The following is a 19,420-nucleotide window of genomic DNA, read 5'->3' as shown; positions in this document are numbered from 1 at the left end:
AGAGAGAGAGAGAGAGAGAGAGAGAGAGGGGGGGGGGGGGGAAGAGAGAGAAAGATGGGAAAGGGGTGGTAAGCTTTGTGCACTTTCCTTGTGTGTGCGCTTCCATTGTTTACCTTTGCTGGAACACACGTGGACTTTGTGCTCCGAGGCACGGGTGAAATTGGACCAGAAAAACCTGCCCAAAGCCGTGGCACCTCGGAGGTGAGACGCTGGGGGGCTGAGCGGCTCGGGGTGAGGCAACAGAAAGCGAGAGGCTGAGCTTCGACTCTCTCTGTCTCTATCAGTGTGGACACATGCGTCCAATTTCCGATTTCAGTCCGATTTAAATTGGATATTGGACACATGTGACTCCCTAGAACTAGATTCATTGTGTCCAACTTGAGTCCGACTGGACTCCGATGTAAACCCCCAGACACACGATTCGATTCCGCTGGTAATTGGACTGGGCGCGCATGTGTCTCTCGTATCTGATTCAAATTGGACAACAACAACTTTTGCACGTGCTTGAGATCGTGCCCACAGACATATACATGCATCATATATAATGTATATGATATGATAAACGCTGCTAGACGCTCAGTTCTTGTGCTCCCTCTCATTCACGTTGAAATACTGAAAGCGAAAGTGAAACTTATAAACTGCAACGCAACTGTTTGGGACAGAATGCGCTAATTCAGTGAACAAATATTTTCATATTACTTTTTCACCAGTTGTTAGTCATGTAATCCTTTCATATCGATGTGAATCAATCAATACTAATACAAATTTAACTGTGGTGTGTTTTTGTTTCATTTCACAACGTATTTACTGTATAATCAACGGTAGCAGATGTAAACATTCCGCATTTGATTTGAACTGACACGGCCAAGAACTAGTTGTGTCACTGCCATGTGCTTAGAGATAGAGCAGTTAACCCCCCATGGAGACCCCATGGAGAGAATTGAATGGGATCGAAGTGCTGCCATCATGTGCCCGCACTGTATCTCTCTATCTTTCTTTCCCACTCTCTCTCCGTCTCTCTCTTCTTCTCTCTGTGAGAGGCACAGCGTCTGTGTTTACCCAGCACTAGCTCCGATTTCCAACTTTCAATCCCTCTTGCGCAAAATGAGTTGTGTTTGTGTTTGGTGGGTGAGCGAACCCAACAGTGTTTAAACACGTAACCGCCTCTGCACCGCCAGACAACTCTTTATGTACGGGCATTATCCTAATATGCTATCCTAATAATGTTGCATGAGGGGGAGAGAGAGAGAGAGAGAGAGAGAGAGAGAGAGAGAGAGAGACAGAGACAGAGACAGAAAAAGAGAGAGAGATAGAAAGAAAGAGAGAGAGACAGAGACAGAGAGACAGAGAAACAGAGATTTTTGATTTTATAAAAAACTTTATTGGGTACCCCAATCAGGCCCCTCTCATACAATGTACATTATATCCCACAAATTAAACACAAGACTAAATTATTGCAACACCAGCGCAAATAATAACTAGACAGAGAGAGACAGAGAGAGACAGAGAGAGACAGAGAGATAGAGACTCTTTATGTACGGGAATTATCCTAATGTTGCATGCACGAGCCCATATGTTAGCACTTAGCTGCAAACATTTCCCTGAACAAAACCCACTGCCAAAACTCTCTGATGGGGAGGAGAGAAAGAGTCTAGGGGGATTTGTGAAGGCGCGCGAGAGTGAGAAAAAGAAAGAGACCTGAACTGCACATTCTTCCAGATGATTCTACTCCTTTTCCTTCGAGTGGGATTTTAACACGCAATTTACCAGAACCGTAAACAAAGGTTAGCAGCTCTGTTTAGGCACAGGAAGCCAATCACACAAACAACAGAGTTACTCACAGATATCTGGGGCCTCGTCCGAGCCATCTGGACAGTCCTTCTCCCCGTCGCAGCGCCATCCTTTGGAGATGCAGGTCACCTGGTCCTTGCACACAAACTGCTTGGAGCTGCAGGTCTTCGGGGCTAAAGAAAAAGAGCATACAAGAGTCAGATTAGAACTCAGTCCAAAACAACCCACAACATCCAATCATCAGCATCGAGAGTATTTTAAAATGCAGCAGCTGACATATTAACTACATTCATCTTCTCCCAGGCCTCGAATACAAAACATGGAGATTTCCGGGGTTCGATGGTCTGACTCAATAGCCAGACCCTTTTACATTCATTTATGTTGCTTATGCTTTCAATTAAAGTGGCTTGCAGCACAGGAAGACATTTTGTTTGTATGAGGTGATTTCTGGGAATCAAAATCCATAACCAAGGTGCTGTTAGCACTTTGCTCTACCAGTTGTGCTTTAGGGAGGAAAACAACAAGTAATTTAGAGGTGATGTTGCAAAACAATTTCAACTGTAGGTCATGCAAAACTCAGAACTAGGGGTCCAGGAAAACCACACACCCACACTCACAAGAGTACATTTCGCTCCAGCCCTCACAGAAACAGACACAGGTCAGCTGTGGTTCAGAGAAATCCCCCCCCCCCCCCCCCTCCTCAGGTAAGGTAGTGTGAGTGGGGCCCACTTCCTAACACCATTCCACAACACTGACACAACCTCATTGATGCAAAGGCCCCATTTCTGCTTGTGTTTATTTGCATGTTTATGAGGAAATAAGTGAAGAAGAGGGTGTGTTCTCGCAGTCTGAACCACACTTGGTAGCTTTTTTTCCTTCTTCTTTCTGTAATTCTCTTCCAGTCATAGAGGTATTTCTATGTCCGAAAGCTAGCAGTCACCCACCCCACCTTCAAACTAAAAAGAAAAAAAAAAAATCCAGCAATAACTCAGTAGACCGCCGTAATCAAAGTAGGGGTATGTGGGTATTTTTGTCCGGTGATGGTCTGCAGAGATCACTGTGGCTGGCTGGCAGACGGCGCTGGGGCCACAGGTAGTCTTGGCACAGTCTGCGACTGCGGACACAGGCTCCACTCAGCCACAGGCTAGGAAACACGAAGACGCCTCAACCACTACACTCGCACCAGGCCAGAGGGGCACCACTGCGTGGCATATCTTCAGCCGTCAACAGACAGACTATATCCCAGAGCAGGACAGACAAGCTGAAAGATGGCCTTACACACAAATAAACAAACAAACACACTCAAACACACACACACATACACATACACATAAACACACACACCCATTTTTTGTTCCTCTGTCAAAATCCCTGCATTTTGTAGGAGTGGTCCACTCACTCGGTTTTCACCAACCACAAAATGTTTTTGGAGCCATTACACAACTGCTATGCGCGTACACAGCTTCTTTTTATAAGCAAGCCTACGGTGCAATCTTGACTCTAAAACCAGTCCTCCTATAAAATCTTTTTTCACCCTCAACAGCTTGACCTAAATCAATAGTTTCTGTGTTTGCTAACTAGTCACGTTGTTTACCACTTACATTTCGCCGCTGTATCCATGCTAAATGGGCCAAACAGGGCACACTGTACCCACCACATTCCTCCATGCGAGAAGGTTCCAAAAAAGGACAGCACTAAATATCTCATTGTGATTCTCAGCAGGGAACCGCTGCTCTTCAGCCATGGGTGACTTACCTCCCAGCACACTTGGCAGCACCAGAGGTGGGTCCCTTGTGGAAAGGAGAGGGAGACAGAATGGGGGAGGGACTGCTCCAGGGAAAGGGTGGATGTGACTGCACTCACAAGAGAGGCAGAGAGCAGCCTATTATTGCGGTCACGTCCTCGTAAACTCTGCCAGGCCCAGGGAAGGCAAGAGACTGGCTCTTGATTGCTCGTCGTCTATTCAGCTAAGAGGTAGTGCCTATGTGTGTGCACATACGAGTGTTTGTGTCTGTGTGCCTGTGCCTGTGCGTGTGTGTGTGTTTGTGTGTCTGTGTATTGTTATCATTTGCATTAGAGACCCAAGCTGAATTTCAATGCGAGATGGGCAGATACATCCAAGTTAATTATATTACTGTGAAACGTGTGCCTTTGTGTGGTGTGTGTGTGTGTTCATAATTATGTGTGGATAACAATAACAGAGGGTAAGGTCAAAGAGGGCATTATAAGCAGCTTTAACAAAAACCGAAAAAAGCCTTTGTTTCAGTAAAAATGTAGACTTCCATGAATGGCAGGACAGGTTACTGTAAACAACCCAGTTAGTGCCTTAGGTCTGACTGCACAGCGTGGTGGATGAAGGCCAAGGCGGCGACCCAAGTGGAAAGTGCACATAAAAGTTTACAAGCATCTAATAACAGCACAGGGAGGGGAGCAGAGAAAGGAAACAGAAAGCGTGTATGTAAAATAGAAATGCCAACGAGACCTGGGCCTGTAGCTCAAACACTGGTTCTAAATAAACTAGTCAAGTATACACCGTTCTGTCCGCACACATGACACCAATTCAGTCACCAGGAAGTCCACGCAGACCGTCAGCACCATAGACATATATAGATCTATATATGTCTATGGTCAGCGCAGTACCAAAAAACACCTTGTGCGTGGTGACTGCGCATGGGCATGCATGTTTTAAAGCACTGGCTCAGGGTCAAGAGAACAGTAAATCCATTTACGTTATTTAATTATTTAGAAGCCACTTACTAATGAAAACGTGCATCTCTACTGTAAGTTTGCTCACTGGGAATAAAACTACTGGAGACCCGCTGATAAAATGAGAGTTGCTTTTATGTTATGCTTCTGCGAATCATTGCTGATTAGATTACCAACAATGTTTTTTATTTTTTTTAAACGGTGCTTAATGTAAGTATTTAAAAAAAAAAAAATGTTTAACCCATTTGAAAATCACCTAGAAATTGGAGGAAATATCCAATATCCCCAAAAACTTTTTGGGGGAGATTTTTCACACTACAGTGTAAATCGATTTTCAGAGTAAGATTAATTTACCAATGCACCTGTAAGCAGGCCATCCTATAGCTGGTAGCAAAAACTAGCTCAGTAGCAAGCCTATCTGTTAACATTAATGGTTAAACTATCTATCACTCTTAGCTAGCTCAAAATCTCGAGTGCTTAAATAAAGACCTACAGGTGTCTGTTTGCCTCAACTAAGTTAATGTAACATATGCATACTAATCGCTGTTGCTGGAGACACTAATGGGAGCCTAGATGTCTTTCGATCATATACATGTCTTCATGCTACATGTTGCCTTTAGCGCCCGCCACTTTGGCCAAACATATTGGCTACTTCTACAAACAGTAGTAGGAGTAATACAATGCCCCCAATCTACTCGGGGTAAGGCAGTATGAAATAATTTAGCTCGCTAGCCGAGAGCTAGCCAGGCTTATACATACACTACATTTAGGAGCAAATGGTTATGAAACAATAAAACCTATAGACCTATGAAAGACCCATAGTAATAATAATAGTTACTGTAGATTCACACGACGTAGCGATATTATTTCAAAACTCAAGCCCAGATATCCGGCAGGGGTACCCCAGCTTCCGCCAGTGGTCAGGTTGTTCTCGATGACTGTGCATAAAAAGCCAAACAGAAGAAAAAAAACAGGTTCTAAATTTACCAGCCCAAGTTCCGCAGCACAGAGTGGCCACAGCATGGAGAAACCTTCAGGGCCTAATTGGAGGTTGTGGCTTTGAGGAGGGAGGGTGAATGACACTGAGTCGGGAGGGGTGTGTGTGTGTGTGTGTGTGTGTGTGTGTGTGTGTGTGTGTGTGGGGGGGGGGGGGGGGGGGGGGGGGGGGGGGGGGTGGTTCTGGAAGGCCGTTTCCCACAGGCAACCCTCCTTTTCGGAGCCCACTGACATATTTCTGACAGAGATGAGGATTGTTAATTCACTTTCCCCACACTTTCTCTTTCCCCCACTCTCCTTCACCCAGAACAGAGCACAGCCAAATGACAAGCTTAGCCAACGGTGCAAATCATGGCTGGTTCTTGGTCACTGCAAGTGAACAAGGCCTTTTTGTGCTGTGGGGACAACACCCAACCGTAAAACATCAAAACAATAAACTGGGCCAAGCAGAAATAAGCATGTTTAAATACAACAGAACCAACACAGGGGAAAATGCGCTTAAATAAAGGGTAAGCAAAAATAAACTACTATTCCCAATAAGCTAACTTTTGGTGGATATTCCTTTGGAGTGTAAGATTAGCTGAAGGAAGTTTGCCAAAAAATGCATGCCTCTCAGAAGTAACCTAACCCAATGAATGAGGGAAAAAAAAAAAAAATCACCCATAAATGAGATTGGGGGTTCTCCCAAAGCGCCAGTGAAGGTACACCAGCTTGAGCTTCTCCTCCCTGAGGCCTCACTTTGCAAAATAACTGTTCTGCATGTTCGGTCCTGGAGTGGCTTCAGCTGATAATTTTATTTTAGCTTAGTGTCATGTTTGCATGTTTTAGCTCATTTGCCAAGCTCTGGAGGTGACAACCAAGCCGCTAACCTGTGGTCAGATAGCAGCAAGCTACAGTCGTGGTTTATTCTTTAACAGCGTCCTGTGGGATTGGTGGTGGCGGTGGTCGTGGGGGGGGGGGGGGGGGGGGATGCATAATCATAGGAGAATATCAGAGTGTACTTCTCACACTACTACCACGCGTGGTGCGACAGCTCCCACCCTCACATATAACAGGAGGAAAGCCATGACACATAATGCTGTGACACGCAGGCCTGAGAGCGCCCATTCCACATGCCTGCCTATAGCCGTCCGTGTAAATGTAGGAGAAGCTGGGAAGAAGTCAGATATGATGTGATGTATAATGATGGATGGATGGAGCACAAAGAAAACTGTTAAATAAAATATAAATATGTATGGGAGAGAGCGGTGACATTTTACACAAGTTCCCTGCTGTCCTCTTTTGCTTTCAGCGCTGAGGAGATGTAGGCTATAGTGGGAGGCATTAAATATGAATGCAACACTGCATCAGTGCAGACCAGCGCCCAGGAAAAAATCTTCCAGTCTGGCCCACTGAAGATTTTGTCATAATATTTACCAAAGGAATACCTGGAATGCTTGCTTCACACGTCTGGCTGAGAGGGTCAGCAGAGGCAACTAGAGTAAAGACTCACAGGGAGAAGAGGGAAGACCTAAATATGCCATGGTTAACTGCTTTCAGGGAAAGTGGACATTGCACCAAGCCCAAGCTACCAGAGCTTTAAAACAGCTCGAGTTTGCACCAGTAATGTTGTTTTGCCAAAACACGAGTTCTCACATTTTTGCGAGATCCTCCAAGGCCACATCTACATTCCTTGGGAGAAGTCTGGTTGTCTTGACGTGCTTTTTAACTCAAATACTGTTTCCCGCCACCACAGTTTCAGTCAATATAGAGCGTCTTGTTTTCCCCATTAAGCTCTTTAACCGCAAACGTCTTAAGTTTGGGCTGTACACATGCAAGATACCTTGAGGGGAATTCTGTAATAGTTGATAATTCCAGGCACTCTGCATATCAGTCACAATTTCAATTATAGTGATTAAGCCATTAAAAGCAATCTTTCATGGCTACTAAAACATTTAAATTATTAGCTGCTGTGTTAATTGACTTTAACAGAGTGATAATGATCCCCCTGCTCTGCTCATTTTCTTTGTGATGCACAGTAATTGGTCTGACAAACGTTCGGGGGCTGCTTTTTGTAAATGACCTGCTCGTCTGTTTTGAAGGGGATTATGCTGACATTGAGCATGACCGTCCTGTAGAGCTTGCTGGAGAAAAAATGGAGAGGAGGGAGGGAAGACAGGAGAAACAATGAAAAGAAGCACAAAGGGAGAAGAATAGAACTTAGAATAGAATGTGGTGAAGGGGAGAAAGAAAAGTTCACGAAAGTGAAGTAAGGGAGAAAAAGCAGGACAGTGACCGGGAGAAAAGGGTGAGGGAAAGACAGAGATGGGAAGCTAGACACTCAGAGCTCATCTGGTGGCTCCAAGGCATAACCCACCCTCTACATCACAACTTGAGGAGCCCTGACCCATTTTCTGGCTCTCGCTTTCGCTCTCGTTCCATCTCTCATTCCCCCTCGCTCTCTCTCTCTCTCTCTCTCTCATTCCCCCTTGTCCCTGCAGCCCTGGCTCCCACTCCCCAAATCAACTCCAGATCTCAGCAGAACATTCCAGCACCTTTTAATTGATTTCATGTGGAGAAGTCCTTCTCTAGAAGGATACAGGCCTGCTTTTTCAAAGGAGAGGAGCTGTGGGATTTAGGGGGGGCCTTTATAAGTGGCTCTGGAATTTAGGAGAGAGAGAGAGAGAGAGAGAAAGGGAAAGGAAAAATAAAAGCTGGACTTCTGTTTCGGGGCGGACCTGTATAGTAGCGTTTCAGCGTAGTTAGTATACAGTACACTCAGAAATGCCTCTTAGTATAAAGCCAGGGACTTCACATGAACCTGGTTTGTGATGGAGTTCAACAGTTTTAGAAGAATAAACTCAAACAGAACGGAAGTTGAGTGGCTTCGAAGTAGGGGTGGGCGGTTATAGTGGTGTACAGTGTCATTCTAGGGCTGGGCGATATATCTAGTTAATTTGATTAATTCAAGTCCTTGATTTTGAACGATGTAGAAAACGCCTAAATCGCAAAATTGAGATTAAAGCTTGATCTACTGTCACTCAACTGCCCAAGCCAGCACTTCACTAGAGTTACCATATAGCTACGGCAGTAATGTTTCTTTTGAAAACGTAAAAGGAAAATACATAAACTTTCAAAACACTCTTTTGCTATGTGGACGACATCACAGTCACCAGCTGAACTGTGTTACATTTCATGGGGGTAAAGGTCCGCGCCATGTGGGGTAAAGGGTCAAAGATCACGATTCATCTACCTGACCTGCAACTTGCTGGAGACTGTCTTTTTGGCTCCCTCTTGCTACTTCCTCTTACTGTTCGAGCGAAGCTCAGACTAGGACTCCTTGTATGTAATTAGACCCTGGGGCAGGTTTTAAGTAATTTCAGCAAATCCCAATTTAGCTATATTTCAAAGCGCCAAATCAGAATGCTCAGAAAAGCAACAATTAAAACCAAACATGGACTGGAGCAGAGTAGTTGTTATTCCACATTTTTTGTAGTGCATCAATTATTCAGAGCCATGTCATTAAACATGAGGCTGGACTGAACACGTGAACCCAAAAAAAACAATAGGGGGGGACAGGGGGGGGGGCTACACAGACATAGGGCAAAAGCAGTCTGGGTATGGAAAATGATAGTCCACTGAAGAAAATGCTGATAAACAGACACAGACGCTCCAAAAGAAGGAGGTGAGAGAGCAGCGAGGGAAAGCGTTGTGCAACGAAGCATTCTCTCTGTCTGCCTTTCATGCTCCTTCTGACCTGCCTGCTGAATCAATCACTCAATAGGAGCACTGTGCCATGGCTGTCCAGCAGGAGCAGCCTCATCGCTCCGTGTCCAGTATCACCATGCACCATTTGTCGGCCTACTGCGCACACACAATGTCCGCCGGTACCCCCCACCTCAACTCCGACCCCCCGCCTCCCCCTCACAACCCCCAAATAGCCTAATCCACAGTGGTCGTTTTCAAAGTGGATGAACATGCGGACAAACATGCTGGCTGAATTTTAGGAGGCACTTAGCATGGCTAGACCCCTTCCCTTTTTTGTGAGGGTCTCTCTTGTGTCACAACGGAACAGAGGAGGTGGTCATCGGACGGACCCAGGGGACCACCTGATAAGGACCTTGTGCGGGAAGGGGGGGGGTTACTGAGGACAAGGCGACACTTGCAGCCATAGAGTACAGCAGGGTGTTAGCTGTTAGCATTGCTGAAAAGAAATACAAAACAAGAGTCCTTGCTGATCTGCATTGTAACAGTCTGGCACAATTAGAGTGGAATGGTAGAAGTAGAAATATGAAATATGGTGGAACCAAACGAACGGAGAAGAAATGAGACGTTAAGAGGTAAAAATGACAGAAGACCTTACTAGACTTGCCATTTGAAGCTCGTCTCAGATGAAGACAAATTTGCCAAAAGCAACACAATGAAGGAAGGAAAACTACCCTGCAGTATTTGAATGTCTCCCAAAATGTCACAGAATGACTCTTTCTAAACACTAGGTACTTCAAAGGCCTTAATGAGGGTTTGCATCTCTTTCCAAATCCCTGCAATCAGAAGCCTCATTATCGGAAGATCAAAGGATGCAACGCTCAGTGTGTGGCACTTTCATAACCTGGAATCAAGAAAAAAATTATAATGATAAATATCACTGCAATCAGCAATTAAGAGGGAGCGCACCACCTCTGACAGTGAGAAGTGACCAAACTGCACAATGACTGAATGATTCTAGGCCGGGCAACTTAAAGATTATGAACCTGGGTTAGTCTGTTAACTCGTGATGATATGAAAAAAAGAACTCCGCACAGAGGCCGCTGCTAAAAAGATGATTTATTGTACTGCCGTAAGGGTGTTACTAGGGGTGTGCAAAGAAATCGATTCACATTCGTATCGCGATTCAAGTGCTCCCGATTCAGAATCGATTCATAGAATTCCAAAAATCAATTAAAAAAAAAATACATTTTAAGATTAACGTTCTGTTTGGCTTTTCAAACTGTGTAGTAGGCTAACGTTACGGTTTGAGTGATGGTTAGTGCGATACGGCGAAATGGTTGATAAAAACCTTCTGAATAGAAAGTTTACCTTTAAAAGTTGTGTTGTGCAAAAGAAGCACTGAAAATGTCAACAGGCAGCTGGCTGAAAGCACAGAAGTACTAGGCTTACTTTTTATTGGTAACCTTACTGTTACGGTTCATTGTTTTTGAAATAAGAGGCCTGACTTCTATGTTCACAGCAAACTTGACAAAATAAAATATTAAGCCATGGTTTAACTGCACTATAGTGCAAATGTGCACTTTATAATTTTATTTTGTACCGCCCTGTTTGGCAAGGTTATTTTTCAATAAAATAAAACTTTGGATAAAGCAAGCCAATGACAATCCACTTTTCCATGATAAGAGCATTAAAATAAAATTTGCGATTAATTCATTTGCGATTAATCGCGATTAATTTTGAGTTAACTATGAAAAAAATTTGATTAATCGCGATTAAATATTTTAATCGTTTGACAGCAATAACATTTACATACTGTGAAGCAATTTTTTTGAATCGAGAATCGTTTTTGAATCGAAAATCGATTTTGAATCGAATCGTGAGCCTAAAAATCGGTATCGAATCGAATCGTGACATTTTCTGAATCGTGCACCCCTAGGTGTTACATTGACAAAAACAAACAAGGAGACAAATGTTTTGCAAAAAACATAAATGTTTTTTCAACTGATTTTATCTCTATGCAACTCTGCATAGAAAAGATTGTTTACACTCAGCAGATAGACTCTTTTTGTTTATTCACTCCCATCAACCTGGTGCACTGGTAGTCAAGGGTTCAAAACCAACTTCATCTTCTCATTTTAACCCACGTATTGCATTCACACATTAGCCAGTCCACCCTACAAGATAGTCAGCGCTTTCGAGCGTAAATGCGCATGTGTGAAAGGGGTCAACTCAAGAGGCAGAGGGCAGCCAAGGTGAGCTGAACAGCTCGACCCTCTCCAGACAAGCACAGACGAACACTCTGCAGCACACAGCGAGCACCATTCCAGTCAGAACGGCATCAACCCCAGGCCTGTGGCCTTCCCCCAGGCACCAGGTGAAAAGTTCACAGACAGGGAGGAAGGGGGGGGCGAAAAACACAAAATGACCATCACAAAGACGATTCTCACACATTAGTGCTGGACATCAGGCAAACATGGTGAATGGTCGCAACATTTGACCAGCCATGTTTGCACTTCACGAAAAACAAAATAATGAGGGGGGGGGGGGGGGGGGGGTAGGCAGAAGAGAACTGATCTGACAAAAGGTGAATTAACTTCAAAGTTCACACCTGTTCCCATGTGAAAATTTGAATGACTTGAGGCCAAGGTAGTGTATTGTATAGTATATTGTATGTCACACACTTATTGCCTAACAAAATGTTTATATTTCGGGAGATATTTTTCCTTTTCATAGAATCTAGAACATGCAACTGTCTGCCAACACCCACCTAAATCTCTGTTTGACTGTGCGCACCAATCTGCTTGACTGTGTTTGAGGCAATACAGCATGTAAACACAGAGGCTGCTCCCAGAAAACACCAATTATTGGAACACCCCCGCCCCCCAAAACCCACCCACAGCCTCACCTCCTGCCTTTCCAACATCAACAAACATCGTTTCATCCGCGCTCTCTTAACCCCCACACGTGTGAAGGGCCGCACTAAAGAGACATGGAGACATTTCCTCTAAGCTGGCTTTAGCCTGCAGTCTCCAGGCTGACACTGCATGTGGAGGAGGAGGGGGGGGGGGGGTCTTTTTGCAGTTGTTGGGTAATCTCCTGCTGTGAGACATAATGATATTACAGGTCTCTATTCCTTGGGCTACGGTGACAATTCCCTGCGCGACTGCAATCATTGAACATAAAGCTGGCTTTCGTCTTTGCTTCGACTCACTGGAGACCGAGGTTTGCCCCCGTGAGAATGGGTAAACGTGTGCATGCGGGTCTGCCATTTGTCTGCGTATAATGATAAACAATAAAGACGGCAAGCTGGGTAGTCAGAGTTATAAGGCATCAGCTGGATTGAATGGAGCTCTTGATTGAGGGCACTGTCTGCTAGATGCTGGAGTCATGAGGGACCGGAGATGTGCTGACAGTGGAGTGGAGGCCGAATTCCTCCAGCGTATTTATTTTTTTGTCTTCTTAAGAAACTGTTTATGAATGAAAACCCAAAAGCGAGATGCAATCCAGCGACAGTCGGGTTGGATAAACAGCATCTCAACCCCTTCTGGAACTCAATCTCTTCACTTCCTCAAAATCAACATTAGACAAATGGTCGAGCCTTTGTGAGGGGAGGGAGAAGGAGCAGCATTGTGTATATTTAAATCAACTCGTCATTAGATCCAGTCTTAATACACAGCCAAAAATAAACCAGATAGTGTTGCTAGAACTACTTTATCTGATGTATAGTTATGTAATAGTCATACATCACAGATGTTACATAAGCAAGGATGTATATTTTGCATCCACTTGGATAAAAATAGCTACAAACCAACACTTAATTAGCTGCTTTGATGCAGGCCTTATGCTGGGGATTCATATTTCTAAATGAACAATGCAAGGATGTGCAGGATGTTACGTGGTTTGGATAAAGGGATTATAAAGCCCTGGGTCTCTGCTTAAGGGCATTCAAGGTATCTCTTAATTGGCTGGTGGGGTGCAGAGGATTGAATGGGATGATTTGTGAGTGGGAAAGGATTGCCTCACTAATCCTAAATTATGAGCAGGTTGTTGGGTCATTCTGTTGTACCCACAACACACAGTCCAGGTCAGCTGGACAAGCAGATACAATTAATACATTTAAAATATTAGGTTTTTTCTAAGTGTGCGGCTTACTCTGCGTTTCTGTGCAATTGTTTACAAAGTTAGCCTTTCATTCGTCCATCTTAAAATAAAAGCTTCCCTTACATGGCTATGGCCAACTTTTCAGGAAGGGAGAGAACGTGAATGTGCAATAACAATTTCTCTCTGTGGAGCTGGACTCTGTTGTGATAAATCACAAAGCACTGGTCTGGGCAGGTTTTGACCATTTCTGGCAGAAGTGGCGGAGTGAGGAAACAGAGCTTTGTTATGAGCCAGTGTGCTGCTTGTCAGAGGCAGACTGCACGGTGAAACAAAGCAGACCTGCGTCCTGCCTTCATGGAGACAAACTGGTCTGCAGAGGTACTATATCTACTACAATCCCATCAGTTAAATATATATAACTATCCAGGAATGCAAGAAAATACTAAGATAATAACTCTTTCTCAAAAGAAAAAAAATGGCTGTTTATGGTTACATGTGGTAGTCAAGTCATGAGTAAACACAGACCTCCTAACAGAATGAGAATGACTGAATCTCATATCGGCATCCAAGCATTTCTCCATCATCCTGTCCAGTGCTGTCTTGTTTTTTAAAAACCACCTCAAGGAGAAGGCCCCGAAATAACTTCAGTATGGGCCTCTGACCTCTGTTTATGCAATTCATCTCCCAGCCAGTCCACGAGCGGAGATCCTGACAACACCCACATGTTTTGGCTCACAAGAGCGAAGACTGACCAACTCGCCCTCCAACCCAAATCGTCTTTAATTTACATCGACTTGCCTCCACTTGACCACTGCTCATCCGTGGCATAGGTCAATCTAGCATGCGCACACACACACACCAACAAACAAACACTGCCTTCCACTTGTATTAACAAGCCTGTCAATGTCATCGTTGTCTTACTGAACATATTCTACCATCAAGAGTATTGATTGTAAGTATGTCTTGGTTTTACTTTATTGAAAAACTTCTTATAGGCAGTATGGAGAAGAACGCAGGGGTGCAGAGGGGAGGGGAAAGGAGGGCCGCCCTCCCCCGTGGTCACATATACATCCTGGATTAATGGCCTTTCACTGGCCAGATGTTCTTCTGGGGATGGAGGAGGTGGGAGGAGGAGCCCACTCCTCTTCAGACCTGAGCCCCAGCCTCTGCCTCTGCCTCCCCTCCTCACCAGAGACTTCAGCTATTTCCTCCCCCACTTTTTTTTTCTCCTCCAAGTAGCCAGGCAAAGGGCTGTAACAAATACTAATGCTATGTCTGTATGGAAAGGGCAACTGCATTCTTTGGAGACAACTCCCAACAGGACAAATCCATCCAGAGGTTTTCAGATGCTGACAGCTGTGCTACATTAGTGCAAGACACAGAGATTTGCATTCAGGCAACAGAACTCCTCGAGATGGACGAAATGATTTAAAAACACATTGGATTTTTTTTTTTAAGGAAACGCTTGCCATTCTTACCTCTCCACATATCTCCTACGCCTATGTATAACGATCGCTGTTTGAGTAACTACAGGTGAAAACCAATGAAAGCATGCTAGTCAGCTTACTGACACACTGGCAAATATTATTAGGACAAGATATTAAAACAAGGAAAGAAGCACTGTGAAATGGCACTGATGTTAGCTAGCTAGCAGGGTGAAACTTGGGCTAGAGAAAGCTAGCTTTCCGATAAGCCTCACCAGTTGAGCATGGAAACATCAAATTGTGTCACTTGACATCCATTTTTTTTTGAGAAACCAAGAGTCATGATGATGCCACAATCATGACAACATTTAGCGTATCTGTTCTTGCACTTTTTAGTAAAAACTTTATACTACAATACACAAAAAAGGTGAATACTTTACTGCCATTAAAATCCACATCTACCAGTCGCTGGTCTACTACCAAATAGTCACACTTCTCCTTTTCCACAAGATATTCCACAAGATTCCACAAGAAGATTCCACAAGAAGATTCCACAAGATATTCCACTGGAATGTCAATGACAGAATACATGCATTAGGCATCTTGAAATTAGGGAGAAATTAGAGAGAATCTTCTGGCACATTTGTTTAAAAAAAAAAAAAAAAAAGTCAAACAATTGCCATGTATTTGTGAGCCACAGACATTAAGACTTTTGTTGGCTGAAGCAAAAGTAACTTTTGTAGGTCCCATTTGTTAACTGTTTCTCTGTGCCTGAAACGCATAATTGCATAATTTATGCAGATGTAACAACAAAGTATTTGGAGTATTTTTCACTCAGGCGCCCAGTGACCTAACAAAGTGCATTTTCCAAAGCTCAGTCGATACCGTCATGATGTGACATAAACATCAGACTCTTATATCATACAATGGTATTGCACACTTGATGTCCCAAATAGAAAACGAGTCTGAACCAGTGATAGCCAATTTGATTGACAATGCTGTCATGAGAAATTACATTAACTTAATTTCCGAAGTATTATGCATTATTTGGATTGGAAATGGTCTCACGGCTCTACCAAGCAGTTCCCCATCTCGAAGAGACGACATTATTTGCAACTGTTCCTCGAACACCCCACTCAGCCATTAGTCAGCAGGAACAGTAGTACACTGAAGCACGGTGAAGCAGTAGGTAGCTGGTAACAATTTAAATCAATCAATGGTCAATCCTGCTAATTTGTATCGAATAGCAAAAACGGACACATTCGACAGCAACGTTATAACGCTACATCGAAAAAAGAAGATGACTTCTGTGTAGCCTTACCGAGTAGGCCATTAAACAATACGTGGGCTATTTTGATGAGGGTCTTTCACACCCGGCGCTTTCAGGTGCCGGTTGAGCCATGAGCAAGCCTTCAAATGCAAATAGCTGATCCCGTGAATCAGGGATGGCTCCAAAAGACCATAGATCTTCATTGTCCAGCCAGTGACCCGAAAGAAATGGCAAATGTTGCGTACATTTAAGTCTAAATAGACAAAACAGCCATTCAAGACGCAATTCACCATGACGGATTGTGTGATTTGTAAGACCACATTCGGAGACCAGGCAACACATCGTATCCCTATATGTTATATCCTAGTTTAAACAGATACAGGTTTACACATCGAGTCATTAACCTATACTAGTGCAAGGTATAACACAAGCCCCCAAAAGAGTCAGCGATTGCAGTGTGATCAAACAAGGGGCGAAAGATTTTAGTCACCACGATTGCATGGGAAACATGCAGGCCTTTGCGTTTCGTTTGGAATTGGTTTATGCTTTTCATGACCTAATTTATCTAAAATACGCCTATCTTGTCGAAATGTTGCAAACGATACTATTCGTTCTAAAAAGGCTGCCTTGATTTGTGCATGCATGACGTTGTTTCATCACCACGTCTGCAAGATGTGCTAGAGCTGGCTATCCAAACAATAAAATCGCCTACATTCAACGTTAGTCATTACGTTTTCAGTCCACCTACAAACATATATAATTCCTACGCCTACATTTCCCTTTGACGTACTGGTTTGTTATATTTAAAACCAACATGCACTGTAGATGTGTTGCTGCTAGTTAGCAAACGGAAGATGTATTGTCAACAATGTGTGGAAAGACGCAACGCAAAGTGTTGGGATCATATAGCCTACACAGGTGGTAAGGAACGTTTAGATATGGGGTGAAAAAAGTTGTAGTATAGAGAATGATCTCAATATCAAAAGAGCAAAACTGCTTATAACCTGTTCATCTTCCCTCACTGACAAAACAGATCAGGCTTCAGTGGGAACAGTTAAGATAGCCTATGGCTGAGCTGGTCTGGTGTGTTATGGCTCATGTAGACTGTAGTAAATGTTTGTTTGTTGTGGTAGGCTAGTCCTACTTGATGTTGTTGAGTGTTAAATGAATGCAGTACACACTTTATGACATTAAAGTACACGCTGCATTCTATGTATTACATATTGAATGTTTGTTGAGCTACTTACCATCAATTGCTCTTGCAGGAGCGATAACCCCCAGACTGAGTACAAATCCAAGGAGAAGCAATCTCATTGCCCACATCTCTGAAATGCAATGTGCCAGTACTTGTTGATATGCAGAGAGCGCTGATTAAAATGATAAAACTCAAAATCTGGATTCAAACACCTCATCCGAATCTCTAAAAATGGACCGTGCTCAGATTTCTTTCTTTGCGCCTTCCAGCACCCACTCCAAGTGGCTAGCAGAGGTAGGTTAGCTAATCAGGCAAGAGTATGAGTAACATAAATGTTTTCTTTCGATAAAAGGCTTTGGAAGCCTTGAAAGGCGACGGGTTGTGCTATGGCACCGTCATGAATGTTGTTGGGCGTTCATACCCAGCATGCTACCATAAAAATAAAACTGCCTTTAAAATTCTGTTATAGTCACTTGGGTGACCTAACCATTCCAATGAAGAAAAATAAAAAATAAAACAAAAGTATAAAAGGCAATCTTGTAAGCGTCTCTGACAGCAGTTTGCTGAACGGTCCGTTGGATAAACAAAAAATTAAAAAGCAAACGCTGCTTATCCCTTCTCTTCCCCACCGCCTTAGATGCTGGTGGTTCCAATTTGAGTGAAGGGTGTACTGGAGCTGCTCCACAGTAGACTGCTATATGACGTCACCCATTTCATCAACGCGGCAGTTCTCCTCTGCGCACGCGTTGGCGGCTTCTCTGTCCTATCGCCCTCTTCTATTGCTTAGATGGAAACTATCTCACGGGGTTGCCATCTTGGCTCAAAATTGATTCAATTCCACTGTATGGTAATCGGCACTTATCTCATATCTTCCTTTTTTGTTTCATTTTCCCCCGTTTATTTTCACTCTCACAAGACTTCAGTTGCACATGAACGTGCATTCTTACTAGGCCCCAGTACATAAGCTTATTTGTTTAGAAAGACTATACAATCTGTTTACTGATTTACAGCGAACGTTTACATTAGAAGTAGGCTTTTATCGTTCGCAACATTCACTGTGCAATACTGTTCAAAATCTGTCACCTCTACTATGAATTCTGAGGTGACTTTCTTGGGTGTTACCGTAGGCTAGGCTGTAATAAAACCGATGTTGAAATAATTCACAAGTCAAGAAATGTCATTTTTGGACGTCAATTATTTGAAGACTATGTTTAACAGAAATACTAGAAATACAGGAATACATTAAGTAGTGCAAACTAATGAATTAAATCAGACATTTAATAACTTTTTTTTTTTAACGAACGAAAAGAAAAAACAGACGCTGGAATATGCCCTCTAGTGCCAATCCGTTTTGTGCACTTCAATTCATGGTAACCTACCACAAAACAAAGAAGAAAGATTTCCCCCCGGTGGTAAAAGTATGTCACTACACATTCACCGTCCATTGTTGGCTTTTTAATCGTTTTATCAAACACATTTTAATTAAACACAGTGTGTGCTGTCTGTATCCTTCAAAAATACTGTTCATTCAAAGAAATTATCACAATAGTTGTAATTAATCTTTATTTCAACTGTCAAAGTTTTTTTTTTACAAGTTTATGGATCTATAGATAGCTATTGATAATGCAACTACCTGCTGCAGGAGTTTTTATGAACATACTTCTAGGGGAAAACATTTATTTAAGGAGATAATTAAGCTATCCTATGATGATGAGCCCATCAGATGTTTGTTATTCCCTCACATCAAAGTAATGTCCTTGCTGTAGAAGGGTTACTAAAGTTTGAAGAAAACTCCCACCCCACTCAACCAAAAAGTATGCCAGGAAAATCCACCTCACTAATGAGAGGCTTCAGAACAGAACACAGGAAGAACACAAGGTCGCTTCATGTCACAAACACCATTGAGGAGATGCTGAGTTCCTCAATTACCTTAGTTTCCTAACCATGGTAGCCTTAAAGCAAGCTGACCAAATGTGTTCCACCCCGCTGAGGTCATGCTGGCATTGATAATGGTGATAGCAGTGTGAGAGTGAGGTGTTTCGGCAGTCCAGGCAGAGGGTGACCGTGGACAGCAGAGCACACACAACCGAGGGGAAACTCTTGACTTCCACCTGGTGCACGTCTGCATTAAATTAAAAGATTAAAGGAGCACTAAATTACAGATCAGCAGAGAGGGCTCGAGTCACATCCTACCACTGATGAAAAGCATCCGTAGGCCTAGTCGTCACCAACAAAGTCTTGAGTCCAGCC

At 43.4% G+C, this 19,420-nt stretch overlaps 1 protein-coding gene across 1 annotated transcript in view; it reads right to left on the bottom strand.

Annotated features, from left to right (window-relative positions):
* lrp1ab (low density lipoprotein receptor-related protein 1Ab) overlaps positions 1-17,296 on the bottom strand; it is a 112,733-nt gene extending 95,437 nt beyond the window's left edge. Inside the window, exons 1-2 of the mRNA XM_080832144.1 lie at positions 17,223-17,296; positions 1,842-1,964 (exon numbers count right to left, since the gene is read on the bottom strand). Coding sequence (XP_080688270.1) covers positions 1,842-1,964; positions 17,223-17,289 — 190 coding nt within the window. The 5' untranslated portion in view covers positions 17,290-17,296. The remainder of the gene's footprint in view (positions 1-1,841; positions 1,965-17,222) is intronic.
* Between the last annotated feature and the right edge of the window lie 2,124 nt (positions 17,297-19,420).

This window comes from Sprattus sprattus (assembly GCF_963457725.1).
Source record: "Sprattus sprattus genome assembly, chromosome: 2".
Lineage (NCBI taxonomy): Eukaryota > Metazoa > Chordata > Actinopteri > Clupeiformes > Clupeidae > Sprattus > Sprattus sprattus.
Note: the sequence above shows the minus strand (reverse complement) of the source record. Positions and strands in the feature narration are given on the sequence as shown.